Source organism: Cervus canadensis, chromosome 23 (assembly GCF_019320065.1).
Source record: "Cervus canadensis isolate Bull #8, Minnesota chromosome 23, ASM1932006v1, whole genome shotgun sequence".
NCBI lineage: Eukaryota > Metazoa > Chordata > Mammalia > Artiodactyla > Cervidae > Cervus > Cervus canadensis.
In genome coordinates, this window is record NC_057408.1 from 36,329,064 (window position 1) to 36,347,279 (window position 18,216).

The 18,216-nt window shown below is 48.4% G+C and overlaps 1 protein-coding gene across 1 annotated transcript in view; it reads right to left on the reverse strand.

Annotated features, from left to right (window-relative positions):
* MOCOS (molybdenum cofactor sulfurase) overlaps window positions 1–15,183 on the reverse strand; it is a 52,477-nt gene extending 37,294 nt beyond the window's left edge. Inside the window, exons 1-5 of the mRNA XM_043444355.1 lie at window positions 14,919–15,183; window positions 8,340–8,429; window positions 7,046–7,112; window positions 5,233–5,901; window positions 912–988 (exon numbers count right to left, since the gene is read on the reverse strand). Of these exons, the coding sequence (XP_043300290.1) occupies window positions 912–988; window positions 5,233–5,901; window positions 7,046–7,112; window positions 8,340–8,429; window positions 14,919–15,060 (1,045 nt within the window). The 5' untranslated portion in view covers window positions 15,061–15,183. The remainder of the gene's footprint in view (window positions 1–911; window positions 989–5,232; window positions 5,902–7,045; window positions 7,113–8,339; window positions 8,430–14,918) is intronic.
* Between the last annotated feature and the right edge of the window lie 3,033 nt (window positions 15,184–18,216).

Here is an 18,216-nt window from a genome sequence, read left to right on the forward strand (position 1 = left end):
CTCTGAAAGGAGCGACTGGAGCATAGCAGGAGGGGGGAGGCCCGGCTCACCAGGCAGAGCTTCTTCCAGCCTGTACCCTGTGTCAACCACACAAGATGGGATGTGGCATCCATCTGTGTGTCGGACTATGGGGACTGTCCCCCACCTGCTCACACACCCCAAGCTCTTGTCAGGAAAGAAAGCACATGTCATTGCAAAAGCCAGCGGCAGAGACCACATCTGGGGACTCGGGTAAGGCATTAGGATTGCGTGGGTTTAAACCCTAGCCCCCCCAGGTTCCCCGGCCCCGGGGAAGGCATCTAATCTCTAAGTATAAGCTCCTTTGTGGGCAAAGTGGGCTCATCACAAAGCTCCCCTGTGGGAAGACCCAGTGAATTAAGAGCTTTGTAAGTTCTCAGGATCTGTAAGCATTCCCAGTGCAGGGACCAAGGATGGCTCCTCTGCTTCTATGAGGTTACTAATCTCAGGATTTGGAAAGTCTCTATTCTTATAACATTCTTTTAACCACCAAAAAAAAAGAAAGAGAGAGAGAGAAAGGTCCAGTCTCTCGCTCTTGCCGCAAAATCATTTCTGGAAGTTGTTCAGAATCAGCTCTGCCTGCATCAGTGTGGAGCTGCGGGTCACTCACACAGACTCTCTCCTCATCTGGATCCCATCCGTGCCAGGGCTCCCTTCAAGGACACAGGCAACAGGAGCAAACGCCACACGGATAGAGATGTGCATTGAGGGGACTTCTCTGTGGTCCAGTGGCTAAGACTTCACACTCCCCATGCAGGGGGCCCGGGTTCGATCCCTGGTCTGGGAATTAGATCCTGCATGCCTCAACTAAGCGTTAACATGCTAAAGATCCCACGTGCTGCAACTAAGACCCGGTAGAGCCAAAAAAAAAAAAAAAAAAGATGTCCACTGACCTGTGAGGCGCTCTAGGGCATCAAATCCATGTTTTAGTGCTATCACGTCAAGGAAGGAGATGGTGCCATCTTCAAACCTGCAACCGTGGGGAGAGGGACAAAGTCAAGCTGTGACCAACGCCTCCATGTGCATTTCATGTTATGTGACATCAGGGCTTTGCGCCTCCGGTCTATGGAGACTTTGCCTCTGCTGCGTTATACACTGTCTCCCCTCCCGCCTTGAGACAGATGGTTGTCACAGCAAGACACGCAGGCTACCTCTGGCTCTGACCTGTTCTGCAGCTTACGTCAGCTGGGCTAGCAGTGATGATGAGGGGCCCTGAAATACAGTCATGACCTCGGAAGACTTCAGACTTGACGAAATCTCAAGTGCTGTGGCTCCTACAATGCTGCCCTTGACCCCGAGATAACACCTCTGACAGGGCATCGATTCAGTAAGATCCATTGTGTAGCCACCAGGTTCTTAACAAGAGCCCCTCATTCCAAAGTCTACAAGACCACAGTTATTAGAAGGCTCTCAATAAACTTCCTTTTATCAAGCTGTGCATTATATTTACATTTTTTTAATGGTTCATTTAGACAAAATCCTCATCAAATCTTTATTGTCCATGGACCGCATGCCAGGCAGTGTTCTGGTTGCTAAAGATACAGCGGTGAACATGACAAGTAGGATTCCTGCCTTCACAGGGCTCCATCCTTCTAAGGACACTGAAATAAAGGAAGCCAAACACACAGGGAAGCCAAATAAGCGCAAGCCAGGGGCGACAAGTGCACTGAAGGGCCGGCGGCTGCTTTAGATGAGACGGTCAGGGGACGTCCTCTCCGAGGAAGATCACTCAAGCAGAGGCAGAGTGAAAGTAGGGAGCAAGGGAAACTGCTCATTTTTGAAATCGTTAAGTTCATAGTTTCAGAAGGAAACAGCATTCCGAGGAGGGGGTGCAGCAGAGGCCCTGAGCAGATGGAGTCAGAACAGCAAGATCAGTGGGTCTGGGAGCACTCAGAGGGCAAGTCAGAGAATTTCACCCTGGGTCAGAGGAGTGGCTGGAGGGCTCTGAACAGAGGAGTGACTGGATGGGGCCTGGCTTTTGATAAGATGCCTCTGGCTGCTGTATTATCGAGGGGAGAGCTGGGGACAGTAAGAAGTTTCCAGCAAGCATCCCATGGACTGCGGCCTGCCAGGCTCCTCTGTTCATGGAATTCTCCAGGCAAGAATAGTGGAGTGGGTTGCCATTCCCTTCTCCAGGAGATCTTCCCAACCCAGGGATTGAACCCAGGTCTCCCGCATTGCAGGCAGATTCTTTACCATCAGAGCCATGAGGAAAGCCCAAGAACACTGGAGTGGGTAGCTTATCCCTTCTCCAAGGGATTTCCCAACCCAGGGATTGAACCAGGGTCTCCTGCATTGCAGGCAGATTGTTTACCAGCTGAGTTACCAGGGAAGTGGTGAAAAACAGCAGCCTTATGCAGGTTGAAGCTTTCAATGGAAATACCGTGTTTTGTATTTTAATACTCTAGGAATAAGAGTTGCTCAAAATATCATTACCACAATGTGAATTTTCTTATAAAACAAATGGCAATTAGTAAAGATACAGAATTAACAATGAATCAATTGATAATTAATTGACCATATGAGTCTGTAATAAATTAAACATGATGACTGGATGGCATCACCAACTTGATGGACATGAGTTTGAGTAAACTCCGGGAGTTGGTGATGGACAGGGAGGCCTGGCGTGCTGCAATGCATGGGGTCACAAAGAGTCGGACATGACTGAGCGACTGAACTGAACTGAACTGAGGCAATACTGACTTCAGCTATTAATTGATCAATGGTAAATAAGTATTTATTGATCAAAAATTAATAGACTCGGGAGAAAAGGGAGGTTTTATGTTTCCATCAAAAGTTGTTTTCATTGGGTTATGAAATAGAAAAAGTTAAGAATATGGGACTTCCCTGGTGGTCCAATGGCTAAGACTCCACACTCCCAACGCAGGGAATCCGAGTTCTAGCCCTGGTCAGGAAGCTAAAATTCCACATGCCGCAACTAAGAGTTCACATGCCACAACTAAGACCTGGTGCAGCCAAGCAAACAAATACATAAATATTTTTTAAAAGAGCATGGTCCAGGTACATGCTCAAGAAACATTTGGATTGGGTATTAAATCTCGTGTGCTCTAATCTAGGCTCAGAAGGAAAAAATAAATTTTTTTTTTTTTTTGGCCACGTGGCTTGCAGGATCTTAGTCCATTGACCAGGGATTGAACCTGGGCCACCAGAGTGAAAATGTCAAGTCCTAACCTGAGGACCGCCAGGGAAACTCCCCAAATGAGACTTCTAATGGTAAATAAATACATTCAGCTATCTGGGAATCTTGGTGCAGCACCTGTGAGAAGGCAATTCACCCAGACTGTAAGAGGCAGCCCACCCACACCCACGCCCCACCTGTAATGAGCAGCCCTGTTCCTCCTCACCTTCAGGTGCCCCTATTGGCTTAACAAAATTTCAGCTGTTATTTTGTTCTGCCTTTAATTTATATGATGTGCCTGTCATTTTTTTCTCACTTGGTTACATTACACGCTATATTATCACACTTGGATTCAAGAGGTTTTACATTAGCATTCCTGTTTTTAGAACTGCCCATCTATGGAGAAGTTCTAAATAAGAGAGACATCGGATAGCTTCATAATGTATTGTTGCCAACTCAATTTTGGTGCTTCACCTATGTTAGTGCTAAAGAATTATTTCCTCTAAGAGATGAACTTTACAGGACAAACATGAGGGGCAGAGGTCAAATCAGAGGCCCCGATTCCCACAGCTAGGGGCAGAGGAGCCGCCCCCCAGCAGCCCAGCTCCGGGACCTACACTCTGGGCTATGACCCTACTGTCGAGGCCATGCCCCTTCCTGCAGGACCCTCCAGTCTGACCTGGGTCTGTGGGGGATCTGAACCCCCTTCCCATTCAGGCCCAGTGGCCTTCTCAGGCCCCAGCACAGTGACCAGGTCCTGGCCCCACCTCATGGTACCTGGCCACCACCCGCTGTTGGCCCCCGCAGAACCCTGGATCGACTGCCATTTCCACCCTCTCATACCTTAAATCTTCATGCCCCAGCCATTGCCATTTGGGAGATTCCCACACAACCTGCCCCTGCACCCTGAGAAAAACACATAGATCACCAAACCCAGGCTGCAAGTTTGAGGAGCTGCAAGCCCTCAAACTTCCCTGGTAACCACCCCCTGGGGTGGGGGTGCTCACAGAGACTGCTGTTAGCAGCACTCCTGAATCTGGTGGCCTCTCATTTGACTGACTCCTCCTGCTGACCAGAGAGCAAGCTGAGCTGCTTCTAGCTGCTGAAATACAGCCATGCTGTCAACACGTGTGCACACTCGTGCCAAATGGTACCAAATTCTTAAATCACTGCTTCAGCACCTTGTTTTACGTCCCTGGATATGTTCCAGTATCTCCAAGTTTACAGTCTATGGGAATTGAATAGAATTTGTATCCTACTGCTATGCAAAAATCATACACCTGCATGCTCAGTTGCATCAGTCGTGTCCAGCTCTTTGCGACCCTATGGACTGTAGCATGCCAGGCACCTCTGTCCAAGGGATTCTCCAGGCGAGAATACTGGAGTGGGTTGCTCTGCTTGTTGAATTGGTTCATAGTGCTTTTCGGGTCTTCTATATCCTTCTACTTCTCTGTATATTCATTCTATTAATTTTTGAGAGTTTGATATTGAAACTCCAACTAAAAAAATCTTAATTTATCTACCTAAAAAAATAATTGCAATAGATAGTGGAACTACATGTAACTTTGTTCTGTGTTATCCAAGTCTCTTATTATTGTGTTATCGTGTCTGTCCGTGGCATTTCCCAGGCAAGCATGCTGGAGTGGGTTGCCATTTCCTTTTCCAGGGAATCTTCCTGACCCAGGAATTGAACCCATGTCCCCTGCATTGCAGGCAGCTTCTTTGCCACTGAACCACCGGGGAAGCCCCAAGTTATCATACTTTCATCATTGAAAAAAATAAAAATTATAATTAAAAAAAGTCACTGCTTCAGTAGCTTCCCTTCATATCGGTGCTCTGGGCAAAGGCCTGGTGCCAACCCTTCTTACCCCTGGAAGGCCTTCATGTCTTCCGCTCGCAGCCCTTACCCGGAGGCCCTTGCTCTCCCACAGCTGTGGAGAGGCCCACACACGGGCTTCACAGGCCTGGTGTGGACGAACCAGCCAACACCTGCCTCCTCTGCACAGTCCTACAGGGGGCACGCGCCAGGCCCCAGCCATGCTGACGCTCAGCATCCACTCCCATCACCAGGTTACCTCTCAGCCACCGACTCTCTCGGGACGTAGAAGTCATCTCCCGCGAGGTACGCAGCGGCAGTGCCTCCTCCAAAGTAGGTTTTCCTCAGCAGAGGAGCCAAACGGTTATTCACCAGCAGAGCGCCCAGGCCAGTAGGGAAGCCAAAGATCTTATAGAAGGAGAGGGGGACAAAGTCGGCCTGGTGAACCGACAGGTCCAGAGGCGAGGTGCCCACGAAGGCGGCCGCGTCCAACAGCACGAACCACTTCCCAGGCCGGCTCGCAGGGCGCCTCCGCCCGGACTTGACCTCGCCTATCCAGGACAGGGGGTATCTGGTTCCGGAAAAGTTACTCTGAGCTGGGTAGCAGAAGAGATGCAGAGGCTGGCCAGCGGGGTCCCCAGTGGGGTCCCCAGTGGGGTCCCCGGCCGCAGCCATGTCCTGTCTGTCCGCTGACCACATGTCCTCTGGCCTGACTGGGATGGAAGTGACGTTCATGGCCGCGGTGATCTTCCTCATGCCCACCACAGACGTGTGGCTGTCGGTGAGGTAACAGAAGCAGCTGCCGCTGCCCTCTGGGCCGGGGGACACCCATGGGAAAGCCTCTGCCACCAGTTTAAGAGCAGCCGTGCTCCCGGAGGTGAAAATCACCGTGTAGTCCTCTGGGGAGGTGTGGAAGTGCGCCAGGATCCTGGAAGAAGCACAGCATCAGGCAACTCCATGGTCTCCATCCAGTGTTAAATATTCAGAGGTAGCTGTATTTCTACTTAATAAGACATCTCTCTACCGTGTGTGTGTGTGTGTGTGTGTGTGTGTGAGTGAGTGCTCAATCACTCAGCTGTGCCTGACTCTTTGAGACTCCCATGGACTGTAGCCCACCAGGCTCCTCTGTCTATGGAAGCTTCCAGGCAAGAATACTGGAGTGGATTGCCATTTCCTTTGCAGGGGCTCTTCCCAACCCAGGGATCAAACCCACATCTTCTGCATCTCCTGCACTGTAGGCAGATTCTTTACCACTGGGCCACCAGGGAAGCCCCCTCTCTATCTTAATAGCTAGAAAAAAAAAAACAAAACGGATAGCCTTTGCCACAATGGTGAACTGAGGTCAGGGGCAGAGGTAGCTGGGGGAAGAGAGGCAAAGAGATGCAAACTGGCAAAATTACCCAGCTTCCCAAATCCCCACCCCCAAGTGGATAAGACAAAATCCACAACTACCTTAAACTCAGCTGAAAACACCACTTCTTGGTTTACTGTCTGGCTCCGTCATAACAAGTTCTAAGTCATCAACTTGTTTCATGTTGCTTTTAACACAGGCAACCCTATAGCAAAAGGTGTCACTTTCAAGTAGGAAATAATTTGCAATTGTGTTGAGTCAAGTATCTTTAGGTACCACCTAAATTATTTGCAAAACTTGTTATGTGCAAATATTAGTAAAAGGGAGGGGAGAAATGGAAAAAACAAGGTGTCTAAATCTGAAATACGTAAAGGAAAAAACCAGAGAAAGCACTTTTCTTCTCCCCGAAAACAAGACTTAGGAACTAGGGTCACTCCTTGTCACTCTGACCCCCAGGAATGATGGCACCAGCCCAGAGCCACACACAACAGCTTGGACACCTCAGAGGCGCCTGCCTGCGCTTGTGATGGGCCCTGCTCTGCACCTGCTCACGCTCACCTTCCTGACCTCTGACATGGTGGTTAGCAGTGTGCATGTGTGGCCATTTAGCTGAACGTGGTCTTCCCAAAACCAACTCAGCACCTCTGTAGGATGTGGGCAGCTGGTAGGAAGTCCATCCACCCACAGGCACCCACGCAGGCGGGTGCCCCGATCTGCTCACCTGAAGCGCACGTGTTCCACTGTGTCGTGGGTGAGCTTGCTGCTGATGTTCTGGCTGTGAGGGTTACCTGGCAGGTTATAAAGACAAAGTTGCGGGGTCACTAATCAGGGTCTCTCCCGGTGTGTTCCTCCAATACCCTCCCCTTCAGTTTCTCAAAAAGCTAAGCCAAAAAAATACTGTATGACCCAGACTTCCCTGAGTTCCAAAGAGTATATTTAATCAGAGAAGTGAAAAAGTGCAGAAAGATAGGAAAACAGTCAAGCAGGACAAAATAATAATAGTTGAGCCATTAAACCAAGTTCCTCCTCACGGGCTATAGCATAGATTCTGGGCCATGTCCTTTGAGCTGTTCTGTAGATTCCACACCCCCACCAAGTGGAAGAAGTGAACTGAATACCGTGCCTACCCAGCTCTCTGTTCTCTCCACAGTTCTCCTCCCCTCCCTGTTTGGGGGCTGGTTCCTAAAACCACCACTGCAGGCTCCTCGCGCATGCTGCTGCTTCTGCCTGAAATGCCCTCTCCTCCTATTTTCCGAGTGAATTCCTGCTCCTCCTCCAGCATCCGTCCCCTCCTGCAGAAGCTTTCCCTGATAGCCACACTGCCAACTCACCGTCACTCTGCACAGACCACCTCCCCCCACTGCCCGGGACTGGGGCCTTTGGGTCACAGCCCTTCATACCATTAATAATTTACTTTATTTCTGTGTTACACTACTTTACTTTTTCTTTTCTTACATTTATTTGGAATCACTTGATTGAGGTCTTGTCTCTCCTAGACCGCAGTCCATGAAGGCAGGGAATGTATTTAATTTTTCCCATTACAGTGCTATGCTCCCAGCCCCAGGGCGGCTTGATAAACATTGATGGAGTGAATGAATGCATGCTTCCCGTTGTCCCATCCTTTGCACAGCGCTGGCCCCACAGGGCCACCCCACCACCAAACGCAGCACCTTCGTACCCCAGGCCTCCTTCCTGACACCGACCCCTTCTTCTGGAGGTTACCCGTGTATCCCTAAACCAGTCCCTCCCACCCAGCAGCACATGTGTTCCGGGACTGACCCTAGGTGCTTGCCTGACCCCATCTCACGAGGGGCTTGCCCAGTGCTGTGTATTCAGTGCTGTTCCCACCTGTCCATCTGACATTTTATTAGGAATAGGAATATCAGTTGAATGTATCGGGTTGGCCTGAAAGTTCATTCAGAGTGAAACAGAAAAACTCAAATGAACTTTTTAGCCAGTCCAATAGCTGGCTGAAGTTCAATGCAAACAATCAGTTATACTGTGTTTTTCATTACCATAAATGTTTTCCATGAGATCTTTCATGAAGCTTGTAATCTGGCTCTGGGGGAACAACGTGGTTCCTGCATGGTCAAGATAGACAGTTCCTGAAAGAAAATACAAAATAAAGCTTCAATTATTTTCAGAGGTATTTCACTCACTTTGTCCAGATCTGCTTTGTGTGAACCTAGCCAGTGCCTATTTGATGTGTTTAGACATAACAACAGGACACTGATTCTCCCAGCCTCTTGACATGTGCTTCTTCTTTTTTAATATTCTTTTCACATTCTTCTCCATTAGAGTTTATCACATGATACTGAATACGGTTCCCTGTGTTATACAGTGGGATCTTGCTGTTTCAGTTCAGTTCAGTCTCTCAGTCTTGTCCGACTCTTTTCGACTCCATGGACTGCAGTACACCAAGCTTCCTTGTTCATCACGAACTCCCGGAGCTTGCTCAAACTCATGTCCATTGAGTCAGTGATGCCATCCAACCATCTCATCCTCTGTCGTCCCCTTCTCCTCCTGCCCTCAATCTTTCCCAGCATCAGGGTCTTTTCCAATGACTCAGCCCTTCGCATCAGGTGGCCAGAGTATTGGAGTTTCAGCTTCAGCATCAGTCCTTCCAATGAATATTCAGGACTGATTTCCTTTAGGATGGACTGGTTTGATCTCTTGCTGTTTATCCACCCTATATATAACAGTTTGCGCATGAGTGCTAAGTTGCTTCAGTTTTGTCTGACTCTGTGCAACCCTACGGACTGTAGTCCACCAGGCTCTTCTGTCCACGGGAGTCTCCAGGCAAGAGTACTGGAGTGGGTTGCAGTGCCCTCCTCTAGGGGATCTCCCTACCCAGGGATCAAACCCGAGTCTCTTACGTCTCCTGCATTGGCAGGCAGGTTCCTTACTGCTAGCACCACCTGGGAAGCCAGTTTACATCTGCTAATCTCAAAGTGCCAGTCCTTCTCCACTCCCCAACCCTCCCTTGTCGATGTGCGCTTCTTAATCCAAGTAAAGTCATGAGCAATGGAAGAACTGCACTTCAGCACTTACCAACCCTTAGGGCCCTGAGAGCCTTCCTGATGAACCAGGTCTCTTCTGAACCTGGAGGAGCAGCCCGTACGGGGGAGGAGGAGGAGCCTAGCAGACGTCCCTGATTCAGGACGGCAAAGCTATTTCACGCTGTGACTCACACCCCATTCTGGAGTTTCCGTGCAGCCTCCGTGGCCGTCAAGCCCTGATTCTACTTTCCCACAGTGACTTCCACAGTCCTCAACCTTAGAACAGCTCTGAAGCCTTCAGAGATGCCTGGGAATGGAGGCGACCTTTCCAGTCTCTCCCCTAAATAGAGACAGGCAAATTTAGATGACAGCGAGATACGGAGCCTTACCAATGAGACTGCCCCAGATCAAAGGGTTGGATAACTCACTGTGTGGGCGAGGTATGGGCAAAAGGCCCACTGGGACGTGGCTGTAGGAGGGAAACTGGTACCAGTTCTTTATGAACAGCAACTTAGCAGTATCGCTTATGCTTTCAAAATGCAAACTCTCCGTCACCTAGCAATTCATCTTCCTGAAATCTATCTTACAAAACTGTGAAATGGCCTGTCAATGAGGACATTCAGTGCAGCACTGTCTATGTATTTAAAAGAAAGAATTTGAATACTTCCATCTGGTAATTTGTAAGCACTGCCATGCAACAAACACCAAGACATATTTTCAAGAACATACATGTGAATGGATTCATTCATTCTTTCACGTACTTAACAAATATTTTTGCTTTGTGCAGAATACATTTTTCATATATTTTATAATGGCTTTACTGAGATTAATTCACATACCATAAAATTTGTCCTTTTAAAGTTTACAATTTAGTGTATTCATATAGTTGTGCAACCATGGCCACTATCTAATTTTAGAACATTTCATTCATCCCAAAAAGAGACCCCACAGCCATTACTTCAATCCCCAAATCCAGCCCTAGCCTTGGCAATCACCAATCTATTTTCTGCCTCTATAAGTTCAAAGGGTAAAAGAATCCACCTGCAATGTGGGAGACCTGGGTTCAATCCCTGGGCTAGGAAGATCCCCTGGAGGAGGGCATGGCAACCCACTCCAGTATTCTTGACTAGAGTATCCCCTTAGAATGTAACCCCCTGGCGGGTTATAGTCACGGGGTCACAAAGAGTCAGACATGACTGAGTGATTAAGCACAGCACAGCATAGATTTACCTATTCTGGACTTTCCATATAAATGGAATCGTGCAACATGTGGGCTTTTGTGGCTTCTTTCCTTTAGCATAACAGTTTCAAGGGGCATCCATACTGCAGCATGTATCAGAACTTCATTCCTTTTTTATGACTGAATAGTATTCCATTTTATGGCATGCCACATATTTTGTTTAACTACTCATCTACTGATGAGTATTTGGTTATATTTTTGCCCATTACAAATAATGCTGATATGAATTATGTGTGTAGAAACTTCTGTGTGGACATATGTTTTCTCCCTGGTTAGCTGTTCTTTCACTTTCTTGATGGTATCCATTGAAAAAAAATGTTTTTTATTTTGATGAAGTACAATCTGTCTATTTTTATTGTTTGTGATTTTGGTGTCATAAGAAACCATTGCCTAGTCCAAGGTCCTAATGATTTATACTTATGCTTTCTTCTAAGAGTTTTCTACTTTTAGCTCTTATATTTAGGTCTTTGATCCATTTTGAGTTAATTTTTAAATACAGTGTTGAAGAGGGGTCCAATTTCAGTCTTTGGTCTGTGGATACACCTTTTAAGATATTGTTTTTTTCTCCTATTGAATAGTCTTGGCATTCTGATGAAAATAAATTAAACATAAATGTACGGGTTTACTTCTCAACTCACAATTCTACTTCATTGGTCTATGTTTCTATCTTTATGCCAATACCACACTGTCTCGATTATTGTAACTTTATATAAATCTTACTTACCTTTCCTTTTATGGAAGTGTAAAACCCTTCAACTTTGTTCTTTTTCAAGATTGCCTTGGGTATTCTGAATCATTTGCATTTCTATATGAATTTTAGGATCAACTTGTCCAAAAAAATACCTGGGATTTTGATAGAAATTGCATTGAGTCTTAGGTCAATTTCAGGAGTAGTGACATCTTAACAGCATTAAGTCTTCCAGTCCATGAATGTAAGATGTCTTTCCATTTATTTAGGTCTTCTTTTATTTCTTATTTCTTTTATGTTTTGTAGTTTTGTATTTCTTTTGATAAGTCTTGTATTTCTTTTGATAAATTTATTCCTGAGTATTTTATTCTTTTTGAGGCTTTGGGAATTGTTTTCTTCATTTCACTAGCGTAGTGTTCATTGATACTGTATAGAAATTGAACTGATGTTTGTATACTGATCTATACTACAACTCTGCTGAACTTGTTTTTTAGTTCTGTTTTGTATGTGGATTTTTTTTTAGGATTTTCTGTATACAAGATTATACTCTCATCAAGTAGAGATGTTTTACTTCTTCCTTTCCAATCTGGATAACTTTTATTTCATTTTCTTGCCTAATTTTCCTGGCTAGAACTTCTAGGACTATATTGAATAGAAGTTGTAAGAACAGATTTCCTTGCCTTGTTCCTAATCTCAAGGGTAAAGTTTTCATTCTTTCACCTCTAAGTATGAGGTTAGCCATGGGTTTTTTGGTAGATGGTCTTTATCTGGTTGATGAAGTTTCCTTTTATTCCTAGTTTATCATATTCAAGAAATATTTTGGGGGCACTTACTGTTTCAGGCACTGTTCTAAGTGCTGGGAACATAACAATAGACAAAATCGAAGCTGTATGCTAGTGACAGAGAAAGACCATAAATAAATGTGAACTATGTCAGGTGGTAAGAAACGTTATGGCTCAAGCATGTGGAAAAAAAACAAACATGTGTACATACATGTAAATATAGACAAGCACTGGAAAGGCATACAAAACATAAATGGCAGCAATTGACTGTGGGGTGGCCCCGGTGGCTGCAGCTGGAGTGAGAGGGGGGCTCCCCGGCCATTCTTCAACCTCTTTTGGCACCTTTTGAATTTGGTACCATGTTAAATGTATTACCTAGTCCAAAACATTAGTTTTCAAATAATGTTCTCATTTACTGAAGATTCAGAAATAGAAAGATACCACACCAAAAGAAAGGCTGTTGTCCACCCATCACTAGGGAGAGCTACAGTGCACTGCTGCTATTATTCGAAGAAACAGGCAAAACACCCCTAAACTAGCTGGCATTAGGTCTTCAAGAAAGCAAATCCCAGGGTCCGCTCTGGCTCCTCTAACTTCAGTTCTTGGTTCCACGTAAGGTGAGTGGCCGTCAATCAGCACCCAGAGGCTTTAAGAACCACTTGAACCACATCTGTGGAATCAACAAGCTCATTTCAAGAAAACAAGGATGTTCCCATTCAATGGGTTGGGAAATATTTTAGCACTTAAAGGTTAAGCATTTAATTATCCAGGGCAAACCACTTAACCAGACAAATTCTCAAACCTGCAGGAAAACTTTGAGAGGGTGTGGATAGGGGTCAGGGGAAAGAAGAAGAGGAGGAATCTTAAGTTATTTTGGTTTGCTTATTTTCCCCTGCCCTCTTGCTGGTTCATTTGTTTCCATGTGAAAAAGGGGGGGATATTTTCCAAGACTCACAGTGATGGGAAGGGTGAGTTTAGTCCATAAATGTCTACCACAATCATAATGTAGAGGAAATGCTGGGAAATTGTACCAAATAGATGATAGACAGATAGACAGATAATCACAAAACAGTACCACAAACAGAGTAGATGTTAAAGGGGCACTTCAGGCTAGCCTGGGATCCTATCACAGCTAAATTTTACACTGGGGAAAAGCATGCTGTTCACTGAGAGACAAGAATGAAACAAAGAGACACCTACTTCCTACTTTCCCAGGTGATGTTGAGAGGAGGGGTCAGCTAATGATGGGTGTAAGAGATCACAGCTTGGAGGGTATCAGGGGATTAAGGAGGAGGGATGCTGAAATAATTACAGACTGAACAATAACAGCCTCTGGGATTTGCTTGAAAAGAATGGGACACCTTTCTCATTTCCTCTGCACCTGTGGGGTGTTTATTCTATAGCTGTCTCTATATCTGTGGGTGGAAAGTTTCCATAACCAAAAAAATTCAGAGGAGAGGGAGATTGGGAGGGTAAAGGGGAACTGTCTCCAGCAGGTGAATGTGGGACTGGGAAGATCAGGGAGAGAAGAGAGACGGCCAGAGGGCCCCTGTCTCCTCCTGGAGCCTCTCCAGGTAAGTACAGACTGGACCACAGCCCTTAAAGCTCCCAAAGGAGGGAAAAAAAAAAATCGCTTTCTGAAACATGAGAAAATGACGCAAAGAGCTGATTAATGAAACATACATCATGATGCTGTTCTGTCACAAGCTGGAAAGTGACACTGTTCACCAAGACAGAATAAAGCGAAAGAAAGTGAAAATGTTAGATGTTCAGTCCTGTCCTGCTCTTTGCAATCCCATGGACTGTAGCCCACCGGACTCCTCTGTCCATGGAATTCTCCAGGCAAGAATACCAGAGCAGGTAGCCATTCCCTTCTCCAGGGAATCTTCCCCACCAAGGGATCAAACTCCCGTCTCCTGCATTGCACACAGATTCTTTACCGTCTGAGCCATCAGGGAAGCCCAGAATAAGTGCACCTCAAATCCCGGTGCCCGGCGCCACAACCTGCTCCTTACCCCTCATACCTCCCAGTTCAACCAGCACACCGTTCTAAGGCTTGGCGAAGCCCCTCATACAAGGTCCCCGGCAAAAGGATGAGTCCCGACCCAATGCGTGTGGTCCCCTCCCGCCCTGCAGCAATGGGCTGAGAGGACCGCGGGCCACATGGAGCTTGACTGTTCAATTTAAACTGCCTGTTCCGCCTTGCAGAACTCCAAGGCACGATGTGATCCCGGTCCTCACGCCCAATATACAAGCTCGTCCTGTACTTAAAAGTCCAAATTGCACGGTTTGCTAATTCTTCAGGTCCCCCACCGAGCTGCACTTCCGAGGCATAGTTTTACGTACACGAGTGAGAAAAAAAATGAGACTTCGAAAAGAAAAGTTGCTGCGAGGCAACCCAGAGTCTGGAGCGCAGCCCATCGGTCCCCACCTCGCGCGCCCGCAGAGTCGCGGTCCCCACCCCGCGCGCTGGCCGCTGGAGCGCCGCTCCCGCCCCCGGGCGAGCAGACGAACTGTCACAGCTGCCGGACATTCCTGCATTTTGCAACCCTGTCTCCAGTTGGACTTTTAGAGCCGGGAGTCTCTCTGGCCAGCAAAGGCCAAAAGAATCCTCAGTCTTGTTCCCGGAGGGCAGAGACAGGTAGCAAAGGATCACGTCGGTCCAAGAAGCAGCAAACCTTGGGGTTGCAGGTAGGATCTCAGCGAGCCGCGTCCACGAAGAGGGCGCGTGGACACATCCCTCCAGTTCTTTCGATTCAAAATGCGACGCCACTGAGGTAACGCCGCTCCCGCCCGGAACAAAAGTTCCCCCCAACCCCGCACGTTGGTTGTAGAAACCTCTTGTCCCCTACCAGCCCCGCACAGGTTCCCCTCGCCGGTCTCACCTGCCAGGCGGCCAAACTCGCGCGCCCGGAGCTCGCGCAGCCTGCCCGGGCCGTACCCGTAGACGAGAGGCTGCAGGCTCGAGTCCAGGAACCGCGCAAAGGCCAGCAGCTCGGCCCCCGGGTGCGCGGCCCCGCCGGCCATGACCCAGGCCTGCCCGCCGCGCCGTCCAGGCTGGTAGCAGCCGGGAAGCGCCCGGGCCAGCCCGCGCGGACTCCGCCCCGCCGCGCCCCGGCCGCGCCTCCTGGCCCGCCAGTGGCACCGCGTCCCCGCCGAGGGGCGGCGCCTCTCCGGGCCTGCCGGGCAGGCCCCGGGTGAGCTGACTCAAGGAGTTTCACTCCTTTCTGCCCTTTTCCCGCCTGGGGGCCGGGGGAGGCAGTGCCCGTGGTTGTCCGCTTTGCATTGCAGTCCATGGAGATGCCCCCAGACCCTGGGAACGCAAAGTTCTCCTGTATCTGCGGTCCCACGGACAGGCGGATGGAAGATGCAATGAACTGCTTTTGCTGCTGGGAATCCTGGAACCTGGAGATCCTCCCGGCCCGACTTTCCCTGGCCCGAGCCCAGCGCAGCGCCCGGGACCCTCACTCTCCCCGGAGGAACTCCAGGGTGCGGGGCGGGGCGTTTGGCAGGGCGTTGTCCAGGGTTGCGGCTCCCCAGTGGGGCGTGCGCTCGGCGTCTCTGAGAATGCGGCTGAGCAAAAGGTGAAAGAGGAGAAACACTGAGGATCCAAGAGTTTGGTTAATGAAGTCTAGGCAGGTGCGCACGTTCGGAACCGGGTAGTTCGAGTGCAACCCAAGCAAAAGCTCCTCCTCCACTCCATTTGGGGCCCTGTATCCGAGGGGATCACTGCCTCGAGAGTGGAGGGCCGGGTCACACCCACGTGCGCGAATTGCCCGGCCAAGAGAGAGTGAGGAAGCCGGGTGGGCAGGTGCGGACCGCTTCCCAGGATGGAATGAAAAGTCCTGGAGGCCCAGGGAAGGGAAGGCGCCGCGGATGTAGAACCAAGCGGGGGCTGTGCTGAACCCACTGTGGGAAGCCGGAAAGTCTGGAGGGAGCTAAGGTGAGGACTCAGATTCCGGTCCTTGGAGACCCACGGTGGGGCCCCAGGAATGGACTACTGGCTCTGTAGTAGGAAAAATGGGGCATGAGAGGATGATCATGGTCATATCTATCCTCGGGGCAGGTTATGCAGATAAGAATTCAAGAGCAAGCCACAGGAAAATGAAAGGTTTAGTTAGAGGCACAATCCATAGACAAGCGTGTGGACTGTCTCAGAAGGTGGGAGAGGTGCCTGAAAGTGTGGGGTGCTAAGTTTTTAGTGGGCTGGGTCATTTCATAGGCTAATGAGTAGGAGGAATATACTGTCTTGGAGAAGGGGCAGGGATTTTCAGGAACTGGGGTAGCATCCACTTGACTTTTTATGGAACTGCTGTTGGCACTGGTGCCTGTGCCCTTTAGCAGAGGCTAATGTACTAGAGTGAGTGTATGAGGCTCAAGGTCTGCTGGAGGTCAAATCATCTGCCATCTTAGGCCTAGGAGGTTCTAACCAGTTTTGGTTACATCCTGTTCCTCTCAATAGTTTCATCATTCTTTTAATGGTTGTGCTCTGCCCCCTTCCTTCCTGTCCCAGCCCTCAAGCAAGCTGTGGTGGGAAGGGAGCCCAGGAGACAAGTTCATCGCCTGTGCCACCGCCAGGCCTGCGGTCACTTTGGGATACCTGACAATGAGTGGAGCAGACGCCCTGGACCAGCCTCTGTGTGTATAAAAAGCACCCCCGAGGTTCCTGCTGCCCATTGGCCCCCTGTGAGAGCCAGCCCTCCTGACTGAGCCCCCAGTACCAGATCTGAGACAGACCCTGGTGGGGAGCGGGGTGGAAGTGGTGGTTGTTGTGGCCCAGGCTGGAGGCATTGGGTACAGAGGCTGTAGCACTAGAGCCGGTGCCCAGACTCGCCCTTGCCTGGGTGGACTCTGCCCAAACACTGCTCTGGCTCATCTCACTCACAGCAGAATCCCTGGGATCTTACTCTGGAAGGAATGAATGCATCGATGGATGGGTGCCCCAGTTTGCTCTTTAGCATCATCACCCAACCCACCTCCCTGTGCCACACCTTCTAGCCACGCTTGGAGCAGGAACCTTGGGCATCTTGGCCTCCGTTTCCCTACCTCTAGGTTGGTGGAATGGTGGGGGGTGGTGCTCCTCTCACCCCTCTTTTTAATGCCCTTCTTCTCCTTGAGGACAAGTTTTTCAGGAATTAACCTGCAAGAATTATCTGGAAATCTATTAAAATGCAGATTCTAAATAAGTTTGGAAGGAGTGGGATGGGTTCTAGGTTTCTAACGAGCCTGGGTGATGCTGACGTTAACGTCCTTGAACTGCACCCTGAGGAGTAACAGCCTAGGTCATTTCACGGGGAATGGACGGAGTACTTCTCAAGATGTTATGTGGCCGCGTAACAAGTCTGAAATCCACAAGGGTGCTACTTTAGGACAAAGTTGCTAGGAAACAATCTGAATAGGCCAAGTCAGAACTCCTTAAAAAAATTTTTTTTTAATTGTGTTAAATATACATAACATGAAATTTACCTTCTTAGGAATTTTTTTTTCTTCAGAAGCCAGAGCTCCTTTTTTCTTTATTTTTAGTCACAAGGCATATGGGATCTTAATTCCCTGACCAGGGATCTAACCGACCCCGGCATTGGAAGCTTGGAGCCTTAACCACTGGACTGCCAGGGAAGTCCGTTCTTAGCCATTTTTAAGTGCACAGTTCAATAGTATCAATTTCATCCACCTGCTGTGCAAACAATCTCCAGAATTCCTTTCATCTTGCAAAACAAGTTCTGTACCCATTAAATAAGAACTCCACTTCCCCCTCCCCCAGCCTCTGGCAACCACCATTCTACTTTCTGTACATAAAAATTTGGCTACTCTGAGTACCTCATATGAGTGGAATCAAACAGTATTTGTCTTTTTGTGACTAGCTTATTTCACTTAGCATAATGTCCATGTGGTAGAATGTGTTTAGAATTTCCTTTTTAAAGGATCTTCCCTGGTGGCTCAGACGATAAAGTGTCTGCTTATAATGCAGGTAGAACCCGGTTCAATCCCTGGGTCCAGAAGATCCCCTGGAGAAGGAAATGGCACCCCACTCCAGGACTCTTGCCTGGAAAATTCCATGGACAGAGGAGCCTGGCAGTCTACAGTCCATGGGGTCACAAAGAGTCAGACACGACTGAGTGACTTCACTTTTTTTTAAGGCTGAATAATATATAGGCTTCCCTGGTGGCTCAGAGGGTAAAGCGT